At 43.3% G+C, this 15,787-nt stretch overlaps 1 protein-coding gene across 1 annotated transcript in view; it reads left to right on the top strand.

The window, feature by feature from the left end:
• The window catches only part of LOC119891504 (scavenger receptor cysteine-rich type 1 protein M160-like), a 1,270,577-nt gene that overhangs the window by 71,295 nt on the left and 1,183,495 nt on the right, over positions 1–15,787 (top strand). Inside the window, exons 10-13 of the mRNA XM_038703207.1 lie at positions 4,505–4,828; positions 4,922–5,212; positions 5,586–5,915; positions 8,482–8,787. Coding sequence (XP_038559135.1) covers positions 4,505–4,828; positions 4,922–5,212; positions 5,586–5,915; positions 8,482–8,787 — 1,251 coding nt within the window. The remainder of the gene's footprint in view (positions 1–4,504; positions 4,829–4,921; positions 5,213–5,585; positions 5,916–8,481; positions 8,788–15,787) is intronic.

Below are 15,787 nucleotides of genomic sequence, written 5' to 3'. Positions count from 1 at the left end.
CCTTTTTTATATCTATTTACTGAAATGCAATAAACTTGGAGGCTATATTTTGCACATCTTGTTGGTGTTGTTGCCCACTTATTTTTAACCACTGGTTGGCCAATTCCACACCAAAGAGGGGTGTTATTTTTTATACTATAATTTATATATTTCCTGTCTATGCCAAGGTGGCGGCTAATCTGCCAAAGACTCAAAAAACCTGAGTTTTGTGAGTTGTTGGGTAAAGGGAAAACTATATAAACATTGTCAAATACTTTCTACTACAAAATCGTTATTATTGCTCTTCCCTTGTAAATTCGGCAGATGTAACACATGAAAATATCCCTTTCTTTGTATAAATATAGGGTCAATTTGTCTGGTGTTTTGTAGTACCGGCATGTAAGCTGCTCCGTCACTCAACAGCAGATCAGCTGCTCAGATCAGTGCTGACACAGCGCTGCACACACAATAATTTCTCACTGTATACCTGTTTGGTCCGTGAAAGGACTGGATTTTAGCGGAACTTTCTGTTGCTGCAGCAGTAACATTCATTAAAAGATGTATTTTTATTGTCTTGATTGTTAATTAGCCTGTTATGCCTTAAAAAACCTCAAGTTTATTGTAAAAGCTGATATCTAAATGACAGGCAATGTGTAATTTTGTGATTCATAACCCGAATGGTCTAATATAGATTATTAGTTTCAGTAATCGATAGAATAATCAACTATCAAAATAGTCCTTAGTTGCAGCCCTGTTAGCTATATTAGGCTAACTGTGCTGATATGCATGAGTTCCGTTACTGTTGGGACATGCAGGTTTTAAATGCAGCTATTAAACCCAAGGTGGGCTGTGTGTATAAATTGTAAAAAAAAAAAAAAAATAATAAGGTTTGCTTCCGGGTAATAACACCATGCTGGGCAGGTGACAGGTGTGTGTTTACAGTGTTTGTGTGCTTTGAACAACATAGGCTACCAGCGCAGCTTTAAAGTCTCAGCTGGCAGACCTGGCATGGCATTATTACAACATACACATATGGATGTAATGTTGAGGCCTGATAGACATCCGCTAATCAGAAACAGAGGACACAACCTGCATCACTGCCGATGTCATTTGACCAGGGACTGAATGGTGATTAATGTGACTGACATCAGTGTTTTAGTGTCTCCTTGAAGGACCACTTGATGTCACAGCTTTGGATCAGCCATCTGCAGCAGAGTCCCAGTCCACTGGGCCACACCACAAGCTGGAAATTAGAGCTACAGCTGATTCAGTAACCTCTGGATCCACATAGACTCAGGACCTTTTCTTTCACTTAGATATTAGACATTAAAGGCTTGTATTTTTTCTTGCAGAGTTTCTATATGATCTATAATTACCTTGTTTTATTTTGCTCATTATACATAGCACAGAGGTGTAGTCTGACAGAGAATCTGCGTGTCTTTTATTTTCACATTATATAATTGCTGCTGTTGTACCTGAATTTCCTCTAGTACAGTCTTATCTTAACTAGTATACATGATCATACGGCCAATGGACATGTGTTGTTATACCTTAATTGCTTCTAATGGTGGGTGCTGCTGAAATTAGAAAGATATTATGGCTAATTTGGATGCCAATTCAGCCATATTTTTAATAATGCCTTCTTTCAGTAATTTAGTTATGATTATGTAGTTTGTCCTTTGTTCTTCTGTCTTTGGAATTCAAAGATTTCAATTATGTATAGAAGTTTCCTACACCAGGTAATGACAGAAAGAGACAGTGACATCACCTCACAAGGCCTGACCTGCACACATTTATTTGACATGACATTTTTTTCATCCTGAAAACAAGTCTTAAAAAAATGTGAAATAAATATTTAGCTTCTTAGCCATGACCCTCCAATTTCCAAGTTGTGCAGTTTAAGAAGCAACATTATATATTTAACGCAGACCTGTTTCCCCCCATTTACATTGATCTGAACTGGCACTGTTGACAAAACCTGGACTCATCACATGGAGACAAAACAGGAACTTTATTCCGTAGAGCGGGAAAGTTTGTAGTTTCTTTAAGCTACACACAGACCATAACAGACAAACATAGCAGTAAGATAATGTTAATATGGTTTTCTCCACATCTGAGATCTCAGTCTTTTTTTTTTTTTTCAGCAAAGAGCTTTGGGTCATCCAGTACTTGATGGCACTGATATTTGGACCTAACAGCAAATGTTAGAGAATGTCCTGCCTGTTGTTGCCCAATTGAATTTTCTAATTTACTGATTAAAATACTGTGGTTGACAGTATCTAAGGCTGCAGTCAGTTCTAGGCAGGTTTGCAGCATTGTTGATCTTTTGATCACTGACTACTTCAAAGCGGTTTCAGGGCTGCTGTTGGTCCTGAAGCCAGATTGATACACGTCGTATAGATTGTGGAGGGACAGGTAGCTATGTAGTTGTTTGTAGACATCCTTTTCAAATACTTTACTAGGAAAAGGGATATTGGAGACTGGTCTGTAGTTGTTTATCACAGATAGGTCTAAGGGGTTCAAAATTTCTTGAGCTGGGTCGAGGAAGCAGGTGGAGCAGTTTAGCTGCTTTATCACCTCTTAGGTCATAGAGGTAATAGATGAAAAATAATGCATTGTGCCCACAGTGTTGTGATGGTGTAGGGGCATTAGATGAACGAGAGATGACTAAGGTTGGAGATCTGAAAGAAGTTTGGGAATAAAATCAGATGAGATGGCGTGGGCAGTGGCGAATGGGGACGCATGGCTGGCTGTCCAGCAGAAGGCAAACGTAAGGCACAGGAGCAGGCAGTGATCCTGAGGTACATGAAACAAAAGGTTAGTCTCAAAGAAAACACTAGGAAGCAAAGGAGAGATGATGAGGCAGGAGCTCTGAGTTGATTGAGCCTGAGATGTGAAACTGAGTTTTCAGTTATTTAAACAGCAGATGGGGACAAAATGCAGGTGGCAATAACTGAAGATGAAATTATGAATCAAACAGATAAAACAGTTTACTCAAAGAGCTGTGAATGTAAAGTCACAGTCAAACCAGTAATAATGATTGTAGTGGTTTGCAGTTGAAAATAAGTCTAGGTTCAAATTAACTTTTTACAAATTATTTTACATTTAAAAAAAAATCTTGCTCATTTCGCATTTGAATACTATCCGCAGATATTCAAAGACTCACTTGGAAACGACATTTAGTCCAGACCCAATGTTAGTCATGGTGCTACCAAGTTTGGTTGCTGATTTCAGAATCAAAAATATTTTTATTGATCCCCAAGGGGAAATTCTGTGACATCAAGGCAAAAGGAGTCTAAATAATAATAGAAAGATGGTAGATAAAGAAGTGAAAATATGAAATGCAAAGAAAATAGAAAGGAGTGTGGATATGTACAATATTTACCTAACTGTTATGGTAAACAGTAATAATAAATCAATAGTAGCAGACTTATTTACACACTAACAAGCCGTTACTAAGCCTCTGGTGTTGACTTTATGCCCTAAATTAGGAGAGAAGTAATTGTTGCACATCTGAATAACACTCTGTCACTCACTCAGTACTGTCCGCTGCTTTCTCGTCAGATGGATAGCATTCCTTTCACTGTTGACTTTGTGTGTGAGGCCAAATGGACAGAAATGCTGTACGCTTTTAGTTATGGTATTATAAATGATAGTCCTCCCTCCAGCCCTGCTCACTTCCTCTGCTTGCTTTCATGACAGTGTGCTGGCAGTCAGAGCTCCCCCTGCAGTCCATAAAGTAACTCTGCGCCTCAGCCGTGCTCCAAACCCTCCCTGCAGCCTTTGGGTCACGCATCCTCATTTGCAAACATGACTCAATCCTCAATCCCCAAATCCCCAACGCCAATCCTAAATACAAGATTCATTTTCGACTTCAACTTTAAGTTTTTGATTCAAGCGATTTGACTTTTAATTCTCACCAAATAATTGTTCTATATTCTTCAGTGTTGTCACATGAAAAGATCTTATCAATTATTATATATTATATATACAAAAATATGAGGTGTAATCATTTTTGTGAGATATTCATCCATGTCCGCTGCTTCAGAAGTCCCCAGGACCAAAAGAGAGATCTCTATCTCTCTCTCCCAGCCCCTATCCCTGTTAGAGCTGTTGGAGCATTTTCTAAGCAGCTTTTTCTTCTGGGTTCCAGATCTTCTTAGAACATTAAGACAGAATGAAAAGTGTTGAACTTGTTTGTGTGGAGAGCAAAGATTGTGGAGTAGCTGAGCAGAAGGAACAGAGCAGAGAAATCTGCAGATTCGCAGATGATGATGTGCTGTTGTTTGGAAACATGTTGAAAGTGTTCAGACGTGGAGAACAAGTGTGACAGAGTATTAAATGGAAATGTGCTGGTGAACTTGCTGCAGTCTGTGCTGGTAGAAAGATGTGTTCTGTTGTTAATGATGAACTGATGTTGGAGTTGTGCTGAGTCCACCTTGAATCACTGAATTGTTGTTTCATGACATGTTTTTTTTTGTGTCTGCTGTCTTTATCTCTATTTCATCTTCTATTATCTCTCCAGACTCTGTCAGGCTGCTGGACGGGACTAGTCTGTGCTCAGGCAGACTGGAGGTGAAGTCTAACCAGTCTAACCAGTCTAACCAGAGGTGGTCCTCAGTGTGTGAAGCTGACTTTGACCAGCAGGATGCAGAGGTGGTCTGTAGGGAGCTTGGCTGTGGGGCTCCTTCAGTCCTCCAGGGGGCGCTCTATGGAGAAGTGGAGGCTCCAATGTGGACCAAAGAGTTCCAGTGTGGAGGCCATGAGTCTGCTCTCCTGGACTGTAGAAGCTCAGGCTCAGCTAGAAACACCTGCTCACCTGGAAAAGCTGTTGGACTCACCTGCTCAGGTAGAAGAGGAGCTGCAGCTTTGATTTGCTTCATTTCTGTTCTGATGAAACTCACTTTATTGTTTTACTGATGACTCTCTGGTTTCTGTTCAGAGCCTGATAATGTCAGGTTGGTGGGAGGAGCCAGTCGCTGTGCAGGAACACTGGAGCTGAAACATCAGAGAGACTGGAGACCAGTGAGATACTCTGACTGGACCCAGAAGGCAGCAGATGTTGCCTGTAGAAAGCTGGACTGTGGCTCTGCTGTTTCTGTAGAAGAGAGAGAGGAGTCCTCAGTCAGACCTGTGTGGTGGATCAGGTCTGACTGTGTTCAGTCTGGATCGGCTCTGAGGGAGTGTGTAAGATCATTTTCCTCTTCCTCCATCCTGGATCTCACCTGCTCAGGTAAGCCCATCAGTGACATCATCTATGACATCATGTATGACAGTAATGTCCCCAGTGTGTCCTCTCCTCTGTCTCAGTGTCTCAGTGGTTTCCATTGGACTGAACTGTAAAGTTCTCCAGGACAGTGACGTCCTAAAGTGTAGAGAGGTGGGCTTGTTTCTGGAAGCTTCACCTGACAGGACACACCTGGAGGAACCTGTCTGTCTGTCTGTCTCTGTGTTTGGGGACGTCCCACCAGGTGGATCCAGTCCCTCCTTTTACAGTCTGTCATCGCTCTGCTCCATGTTTGTTACCCGTGTCAGACCTGTGACATCACTTCCTTCTTCAGGGGCCATTTTGTTGATGTGACCTTTCATCATCTGTGTGTTTACAGACCTGCTGCTTCAGCCCAACATCTCTGTGTCCTCCTTCAGGGTCAGGGTCTCCGAGGCCCACCAGCAGGGCTTTCAGGTGTCCAGGGGCTCCACCTTAAACATCAGCTGCTCCATCCAGCCACAGTACCCAGGAGGCTCCTTCCAGCTCGCCTTCACCTCCTCCAACGCATCACAGATCTACACCCAGCGAGCTGTCAATCACTCTGCCCACTTCCTGTTTCTTGCCGCAGAGCCCGCCCACCAAGGAAACTACAGCTGTGTTTATCACGTCCATGTTTTTTCTCATGACTTCTCCTCTGAGAGCCGTCGGCTGTCTCTCACTGTCTCAGGTAAGCTGAAGCAAAGCAGCTGAAACGTCACACTGACTGTTTCCATGCAGCTTTGGGAAAGATGATCAGTCCGAACTGATTGTCAACGATCAGCTGATAGTTTCCAAGCATGTTGTGTTTCTGAGTGACACTGTGACTGCTGTCATGTACAGTGGCCCTGAGGGCGCAACACACTGGAAACTGAGCTAACATGTACGTTTTGGTGGTAAATGTTAGAGAATGTCCTGCCTGTTAGATGGGAAGAGAGCCCTTTTAAAACACGGCCACGTTGCCCAATTGAATTTTCTAATTTACTGATTAAAATACTGTGGTTGACAGTATCTAAGGCTGCAGTCAGTTCTAGGCAGGTTTGCAGCATTGTTGATCTTTTGATCACTGACTACTTCAAAGCGGTTTCAGGGCTGCTGTTGGTCCTGAAGCCAGATTGATACACGTCGTATAGATTGTGGAGGGACAGGTAGCTATGTAGTTGTTTGTAGACATCCTTTTCAAATACTTTACTAGGAAAAGGGATATTGGAGACTGGTCTGTAGTTGTTTATCACAGATAGGTCTAAGGGGTTCAAAATTTCTTGAGCTGGGTCGAGGAAGCAGGTGGAGCAGTTTAGCTGCTTTATCACCTCTTAGGTCATAGAGGTAATAGATGAAAAATAATGCATTGTGCCCACAGTGTTGTGATGGTGTAGGGGCATTAGATGAACGAGAGATGACTAAGGTTGGAGATCTGAAAGAAGTTTGGGAATAAAATCAGATGAGATGGCGTGGGCAGTGGCGAATGGGGACGCATGGCTGGCTGTCCAGCAGAAGGCAAACGTAAGGCACAGGAGCAGGCAGTGATCCTGAGGTACATGAAACAAAAGGTTAGTCTCAAAGAAAACACTAGGAAGCAAAGGAGAGATGATGAGGTAGGAGCTCTGAGTTGATTGAGCCTGAGATGTGAAACTGAGTTTTCAGTTCTTTAAACAGCAGATGGGGACAAAATGCAGGTGGCAATAACTGAAGATGAAATTATGAATCAAACAGATAAAACAGTTTACTCAAAGAGCTGTGAATGTAAAGTCACAGTCAAACCAGTAATAATGATTGTAGTGGTTTGCAGTTGAAAATAAGTCTAGGTTCAAATTAACTTTTTACAAATTATTTTACATTTAAAAAAAAATCTTGCTCATTTCGCATTTGAATACTATCCGCAGATATTCAAAGACTCACTTGGAAACGACATTTAGTCCAGACCCAATGTTAGTCATGGTGCTACCAAGTTTGGTTGCTGATTTCAGAATCAAAAATATTTTTATTGATCCCCAAGGGGAAATTCTGTGACATCAAGGCAAAAGGAGTCTAAATAATAATAGAAAGATGGTAGATAAAGAAGTGAAAATATGAAATGCAAAGAAAATAGAAAGGAGTGTGGATATGTACAATATTTACCTAACTGTTATGGTAAACAGTAATAATAAATCAATAGTAGCAGACTTATTTACACACTAACAAGCCGTTACTAAGCCTCTGGTGTTGACTTTATGCCCTAAATTAGGAGAGAAGTAATTGTTGCACATCTGAATAACACTCTGTCACTCACTCAGTACTGTCCGCTGCTTTCTCGTCAGATGGATAGCATTCCTTTCACTGTTGACTTTGTGTGTGAGGCCAAATGGACAGAAATGCTGTACGCTTTTAGTTATGGTATTATAAATGATAGTCCTCCCTCCAGCCCTGCTCACTTCCTCTGCTTGCTTTCATGACAGTGTGCTGGCAGTCAGAGCTCCCCCTGCAGTCCATAAAGTAACTCTGCGCCTCAGCCGTGCTCCAAACCCTCCCTGCAGCCTTTGGGTCACGCATCCTCATTTGCAAACATGACTCAATCCTCAATCCCCAAATCCCCAACGCCAATCCTAAATACAAGATTCATTTTCGACTTCAACTTTAAGTTTTTGATTCAAGCGATTTGACTTTTAATTCTCACCAAATAATTGTTCTATATTCTTCAGTGTTGTCACATGAAAAGATCTTATCAATTATTATATATTATATACAAAAATATGAGGTGTAATCATTTTTGTGAGATATTCATCCATGTCCGCTGCTTCAGAAGTCCCCAGGACCAAAAGAGAGATCTCTATCTCTCTCTCCCAGCCCCTATCCCTGTTAGAGCTGTTGGAGCATTTTCTAAGCAGCTTTTTCTTCTGGGTTCCAGATCTTCTTAGAACATTAAGACAGAATGAAAAGTGTTGAACTTGTTTGTGTGGAGAGCAAAGATTGTGGAGTAGCTGAGCAGAAGGAACAGAGCAGAGAAATCTGCAGATTCGCAGATGATGATGTGCTGTTGTTTGGAAACATGTTGAAAGTGTTCAGACGTGGAGAACAAGTGTGACAGAGTATTAAATGGAAATGTGCTGGTGAACTTGCTGCAGTCTGTGCTGGTAGAAAGATGTGTTCTGTTGTTAATGATGAACTGATGTTGGAGTTGTGCTGAGTCCACCTTGAATCACTGAATTGTTGTTTCATGACATGTTTTTCTTTTGTGTCTGCTGTCTTTATCTCTATTTCATCTTCTGTTATCTCTCCAGACTCTGTCAGGCTGCTGGACGGGACTAGTCTGTGCTCAGGCAGACTGGAGGTGAAGTCTAACCAGAGGTGGTCCTCAGTGTGTGAAGCTGACTTTGACCAGCAGGATGCAGAGGTGGTCTGTAGGGAGCTTGGCTGTGGGGCTCCTTCAGTCCTCCAGGGGGCGCTCTATGGAGAAGTGGAGGCTCCAATGTGGACCAAAGAGTTCCAGTGTGGAGGCCATGAGTCTGCTCTCCTGGACTGTAGAAGCTCAGGCTCAGCTAGAAACACCTGCTCACCTGGAAAAGCTGTTGGACTCACCTGCTCAGGTAGAAGAGGAGCTGCAGCTTTGATTTGCTTCATTTCTGTTCTGATGAAACTCACTTTATTGTTTTACTGATGACTCTCTGGTTTCTGTTCAGAGCCTGTCAGGTTGGTGGGAGGAGCCAGTCGCTGTGCAGGAACACTGGAGGTGAAACAGGGAGACTGGAGACCAGTGGAAAACTATGGCTGGACCCAGAAGGAAGCAGATGTTGTCTGTAGAGATCTGGACTGTGGCTCTGCTGTTTCTGTAGGAGAGAGAAATGAGTCCTCAGTCAGACCTGTGTGGTGGATCAGGTCAGACTGTGTTCAGTCTGGATCTGTTCTGAGGGAGTGTGTAAGATCATTTTCCTCTTCCTCCATCCTGGATCTCACCTGCTCAGGTAAGCCCATCAGTGACATCCTCTATGACATCATGTATGACAGTAATGTCCCCAGTGTGTCCTCTCCTCTGTCTCAGTGTCTCAGTGGTTTCCATTGGACTGAACTGTAAAGTTCTCCAGGACAGTGACGTCCTAAAGTGTAGAGAGGTGGGCTTGTTTCTGGAAGCTTCACCTGACAGGACACACCTGGAGGAACCTGTCTGTCTGTCTGTCTCTGTGTTTGGGGACGTCCCACCAGGTGGATCCAGTCCCTCCTTTTACAGTCTGTCATCGCTCTGCTCCATGTTTGTTACCCGTGTCAGACCTGTGACATCACTTCCTTCTTCAGGGGCCATTTTGTTGATGTGACCTTTCATCATCTGTGTGTTTACAGACCTGCTGCTTCAGCCCAACATCTCTGTGTCCTCCTCCGTGGACGGGGTCTCCGAGGCCCAGCAGCAGGGCTTTCAGGTGTCCAGGGGCTCCACCTTAAACATCAGCTGCTCCATCCAGCCACAGTACCTAGGAGGCTCCTTCCAGCTCGCCTTCACCTCCTCCAACGCATCACAGATCTCCACCCAGCGAGCTGTCAATCACTCTGCCCACTTCCTGTTTCTTGCCGCAGAGCCCGCCCACCAAGGAAACTACAGCTGTGTTTATCACGTCCATGTTTTTTCTCATGACTTCTCCTCTGAGAGCCGTCGGCTGTCTCTCACTGTCTCAGGTAAGCTGAAGCAGAGCAGCTGAAACGTCACACTGTTTCCATGCAGCTTTGGAAAAGATGATCCGTCCGAACTGATTGTCAACGATCAGCTGATAGTTTCCAAGCATGTTGTGTTTCTGAGTGACACTGTGACTGCTGTCATGTACGGTGGCCCTGAGGGCGCAACGCGCTGGAAACTGAGCTAACATGTACGTTTTGGTGCCGTTTCCATTGTCTTCTGTGCTGCTTGCAATATTTATCTAAGTGGTTGTTTCCTTATTCTGCAGTATTTTTTCTGCATGTGTTGTCAAATTAACGTAAATCTTCAATTTATAGCAGAGTCCCATATAGCCGCCCGCATGCCTCATTTACTGGCCTTGTGTGTGAATACATTTTGACAAATAAACGCAGGTCTCCTGGTCTGTTTTTTTATGGAAGTTCTTTGGATGTATAAAACCCCTTAAACCCAGCCGGGTCGCTCACTTTACCTGCTTCTAAGCTGCTTAGATCATAATACAAATATTAATGTTTAAATGTATGGTCAATATGGACATGCTACACATTGTTAGATTGGTTCCATTCTTCACAATTCAACCAGCCATTTAACAAAAACAATAAGCCCTTAAGTCTGATTCTAATACATTTACTGGTGTGACCTGCACGGTACAAGAGATGAAAAGAAAAGGAAATTTGAGTCCAGTTAACTTTGAAGCGCTCGTTAAGTCCGAATGTGTCCGTTCCTGATTATTTATCATCCTTTAGTCTGTACGGGTCCACCGATCAAAACAATCCAAACAGCTTTTCATAAAAATGAATCCAAGTTGTGAATCCTGGCATATGAAGTCCATAGCTCTCTGTCTGCTAACTGCCACACTTATCTCATCCCGTACAGTGTTGTTTTTTTTGTTATGTTGCTGCCTTCAAATTAAAAGCTCATAAGCTGCCTCTAGATCAAATGAATGATGTGTATTTGATATTATTGGAAAATTTTTAGACAAGTAATATTCTGTTTGAAATAAATAAACTCTTTCATAGTAGCTTATTTCAGATTTGTGCGAGAGGAATTAAAGGCCTGTCCCATATGGTTGCCTGTCCCAAATATAGGCAGGGTCAATTCAGTGATTTTAGCAAATTAAAGCACGGGCTATTAATCAAAGTTTTATAGTATTGAAGTTACGAGAAGATCTACAGTATGTTGACATCATCGTCCTCAATGGCCTTCTCCTCCCAAACAGGGCGCAGGAAGCAGTAAACTCTGCATCAGGGTCCTCCACCATGTCCCCCCAGCTGGCACTAGCCGAAGCCATTTTGTCTCTGGGCTTTTCAGTTGAAAGACAGGGGTTGGTTTTTGAGAACACGACACCCTGAATTTATTAGCATGGAGCTAGAGAGCTCACAGCAGTCATTGAGCGATGCCTGGGCATGTTTAACTCCCACTTAGAGATGCAGAGGTCCTCTGGTGTTGAAACGCCCACATGTCAGCCCACATATAGTTTCATTAAAGTCCAGTTTTATTTCTACAGACAGGAATCAGATTATTTTCAAAGGGCTTTATGATCTGTACATCAAAGGACACAATCGGAGCCTCGAATAAGATAATAATAATAATAAATTATATTTATTCATTTACTTTTCTAAAGATTCAAAGACACTCTACAGGGGAACATGAAAGTAATTAGTCCAAAACAGAGATGGAGGGGACAAAGGGGAAGGAGATTAACTGGGAATGCTGTAACTGAAAAGACCCCATCACCCCAGGTCCGGCATTTTGTCCTGATGGTTTCTAGTATTGTTGTGTCTGCGGACTGAGACTTTGTGTAGAGGTGTGGTGGGACAGGAACCAAACAAACTCCACAGAAAAGGAGGATCACCAGAGGAGAGATCCCTCTTCAGATCAGACAGGCAGGAAACAGATGTCATGGTCAGACCATAGCTGATATCCAGAGGTCATTCAGGCCCCTGCATTCCTCTTTTGCTGTCAACACCGACTGTTACCTTCATGCAACCAAATCCTGCTCATACATGATTTGTCAGAACACAAACAGAAACTAGAACTGCAGATACCAAAACCTGGTCCCCTGCCTCCAGACTCTGCATTCAGATATCTGTTGATAGAGATTACTGATGGGCAGAATCCCACAGCTCCATGCTGAAGTGGTTTTGGAACATTTCAGGTCTCTACAGTTTGTGTTTGATGGACTCATGATGGTGTGTGATGTGATGACTGTCCATCTGTTTGATCAGATTCAACAGTTCTTCTCATCAACGTGATCGTCCTGCCGCTGACTCTGCTGTTGGTGTTGGTGATGGTGTTGCTGTTGCTGTTGGTGACTGCTGCCCTTTATTTCTACTATAAGGTACCGACACATGTCTGTTCAGATGACTGAGGTGAAGCACTTGGTCTGTGTTTACTGAAGAAGAGGAGGAGTGATGCATTAACATGTGTGTGGGCTGTTATGTCTCTCCAGGTTAGAAGGAGCCAGGAGAACATTGTGCTGAAACGGTATACTCAGTGTGTTTCTGCAGCTGAAGGAGGGCCGACTGAAGAGGAAGAAGCTCAGGGAGCAGAGTAGGACCGCCAAGAAGTTCATCTAAGCTGCCACACAACCCACCATCAGCTCAGTCCAGGATTTTACACTTTTATACTGATGTTCCCTTTAATAATACAGCTGGAATTATTAGAATATATTAGAAACTCTATTTTTATTACTCTGAACATGAAAAGAGCAAAATCAACAGTGTGTCAGTCTTTTCAGGCTTTCTGTCTTTGGCTCTCTGCTGGTTTCTGTCTGAAGACGTCAAGCTTTAAAAAGTCCTCACAAATATAAAGTTTAGTTTTAAAACTAAGTATTGGGGTGAAAACACCCAGCACAATTCCGAACCAAAGCCACACCGACCCAGGACGACCTGGAAGTCCTTCTGGAACAATGTGGCCTGGTTCCTCCCACGTCTCACCAGGGGTAGTCCCTGAGCGCTGTGACCTTAGTGACTGGACGTATTTAATTTTGGCTGTCTCTCTGGGATATTTGTTGTCTCTCCAGCTGTGACGGCAGCCATTTTTGATGAATTGAATTGGGATGACAAATGGGAACATTTTTGACCAACACGATACCCACAAAAGATTCATCCAATATGTCAAAAATGTTCCCTCACATCCAGAAGTTTCCCATTTGTCAATCGATGTGTCAAAAATGTTCCTGTTTGTCAGAGTGAAATTTGTGGACCCTACACCTACCCTCTTCAAGAACATGAGCGGCTGCTGTATTGGGGGGTGGGGGGGTTGATATTTCTAGAGATTTACCCGGCAAGGAGAGCCTTTTCTGAGGCTCCCAGGACCAAAATGTCCAGTATGACAAAAGGGCACACAGACTCTACTGTTTCTTGAGGCCCCCCTCAGTAATGAGAACCTTTTCTTGGATATGTAGAGACTTCGGTAAACCTGACCATGGTTCCTGGAGGCCCAAGGACCACAAACTGAAGTCTGACAAAAGAGAACACAGTTTCCCCCCACTGTAAGTGATGCCATTTGTCAGAAAATAAGGAATCTAGCCTTAAAGTTTGATCTTTTGCATCACTTACAATGGAGAGGTCAGCGTTCCAAATTCCCAATTGAACCCAGATGCTACAGAAGGCCTTGTTAAGATCATTTGACCAGATCCCTGGATGCCTCCCCAAAAAGAGAGCCACTTCTGGGGTATGGATGGCTGCTGATGAGCGGGTCCTTTTCCGGCAGTTCTTCCAAGTCAGGAGAGCCTGTTCTGAGAAATGTCATCACTCACAGTGGGTGGGTCTGTGTACCCAAATGTTGACTCTAATGTCAGAAATCTTCCTGTTATCCAAATGTAACCCTTTTCACCATCGGCTCGTGATGAGGCAAGTACACTATAAAGCAACATATAAAGTGTTGAGCCCCCTTAACCCTAATGTTTGGTAAAATGGTGAAAGAGACATCCCATTGTATAATAAACCTGTCTAGGAACGCTATGATTCTCACTCTCTCTACTACCAATGAGAGGCTGGAGGGATAATCCTGACTTTAACCTCTTATTACCACAGAAAATACTGATCTACTCAGATACAGAGCATGTGATGAGACAGACATCAAGAACGCAATAGCTCAGTTTCCTTCTTTGTATTATGCAAGAATCACACCACGACGGTGTCACAGTCCCGCGAAGCCACGAGCTAACTTAGCCACAGAAACTAACAGGTCTAAGCTCACTTCCCAGTGCAAATACACACACCTCCAGTGGTAGCCCCACAGTCACAAACTCCTACGACGGCGAGAGCAGTGTCCGATACCATGAATAGTCCAACTTAAAACGTTAAGTGCCGTAAAAGCACTGTTAGCTGCCGACTAGCTTTCGTGCTCGTGCAACTCTTCCCTCAGTTCCCCCTGATCTCCCTTCTCGCGTGATTACCCGTAGTTCAACAGGATACTTTATTAGTCACTAAATCTCTAATATTAACAAAATGATTAGTGAGCTTATCTTATGTAGTAAACCATGCTTAAACATCTTAAGGAAAACACAACTTAACTGTTAAATTACCTGGACACATCTGAACAGAGCGAGGATAATTAAATGATAAATCCCATTGCATCTTCAACCAATAGACATTTGCCACTTCAGTAACTCTTACATCTCAACTGGGATTACATATGAATTAAGCACTTTAGCAAGCCCAAAAAAATACAGTAACCCACATATTCCAGAAAAAATACAACATAAGTGACATATTTTTCCAGGTCATTACACAAAGAAGGTTAAAGTCAAGGGCAACTGGACTTGGTTGAAGATACTAGAAGACATTTCGTTCATCATCCAAGAGACTTCTTTAGTTCTGAGTCATTGGTGGGGAAACTTAGCTATTTAACCTCAGTGGGGTCTGAATGACCGTCGTTGGCATCTTCACCTGAGGCCAAGAGGTTACGTTTGTTAAGTTTCCTCTGAAGTGATGAAAGGGACCGCATTGTAAGTAGTGGTGGTGTAGACCGCCAGGGTTGAGAAGCGATGGCTTCTCAACCCTGGTGTAGATGCTTCCTTGACACCTCTTTCAAACCATCCATCTTCTCTGTCTAAAATGTGCACCTGGTGGTCCTCAAACGAGTGTCCTCTGTCCTTCAGATGTAAGTAGACAGCAGAGTCTTGACCTGAGGAGTTGGCCCTTCTGTGTTGAGCCATGCGTTTGTGTCGTGGTTGTTTAGTCTCCCCAATATACAGGTCTGTGCATTCCTCACTGCATTGGACCGCATACACTAGATTGCTTTTCTTGTGTTTGGGTGTGCGGTCTTTGGGGTGGACCAGCATCTGTCTTAGTGTGTTCTTGGGTTTAAAAAACACAGGGATGTTGTTTGTTGAAAATCCTCCTGAGTTTCTCTGATACTCCAGACACGTATGGAATCACAATGTTGTTGCGTTTGACCTTCTTTTCCTCCTCCCCTGTAGTTTTGTTCTTCTTGGATCTTGTGGCTGTCTTCACAAAGGTCCATTTAGGGTATCCACAGGCTGTAAGTGCCCCCTTCAGGTGGTTCTGGTCCTTCTCTCTGGCTTGGGCGCTTGTTGGTATGTTTTCCGCTCTGTGGTGCAGTGTTCTCATGACCCCTAGCTTGTGCTCCAGTGGGTGGTGGGAATCGAACAGTAGGTATTGGTCTGTGTGTGTGGGTTTTCTGTAAACACCAATCTGCAGGCTCCTGTCCTCTTCAATGTGTACAGCGCAGTCCAGGAAGGCCAAACTGTTGTTGTGAACATCTTGTCGTGTGAACTTGATGTTACTGTCCACAGAGTTGGTGTGTTCTGTGAATGTTTGCACTTCCTGGCTTTTAATTTTAACCCAGATGTCATCCACATACCTGTACCAGTGGCTTGGTGCTGTTGCTCTGAAGGAGTTGAGGGCTTTATTCTCCAATTCTTTCAAGTAGATGTTAGAAACCTTAAGGAAACA

The sequence above is a fragment of the Micropterus salmoides genome, unplaced genomic scaffold (genome assembly GCF_014851395.1).
Source record: "Micropterus salmoides isolate LMB-PRFRI ecotype aquatic unplaced genomic scaffold, ASM1485139v1 Ms_hic_scaffold_7, whole genome shotgun sequence".
NCBI lineage: Eukaryota > Metazoa > Chordata > Actinopteri > Centrarchiformes > Centrarchidae > Micropterus > Micropterus salmoides.
This window is presented reverse-complemented; position numbering and strand designations above follow the sequence as displayed.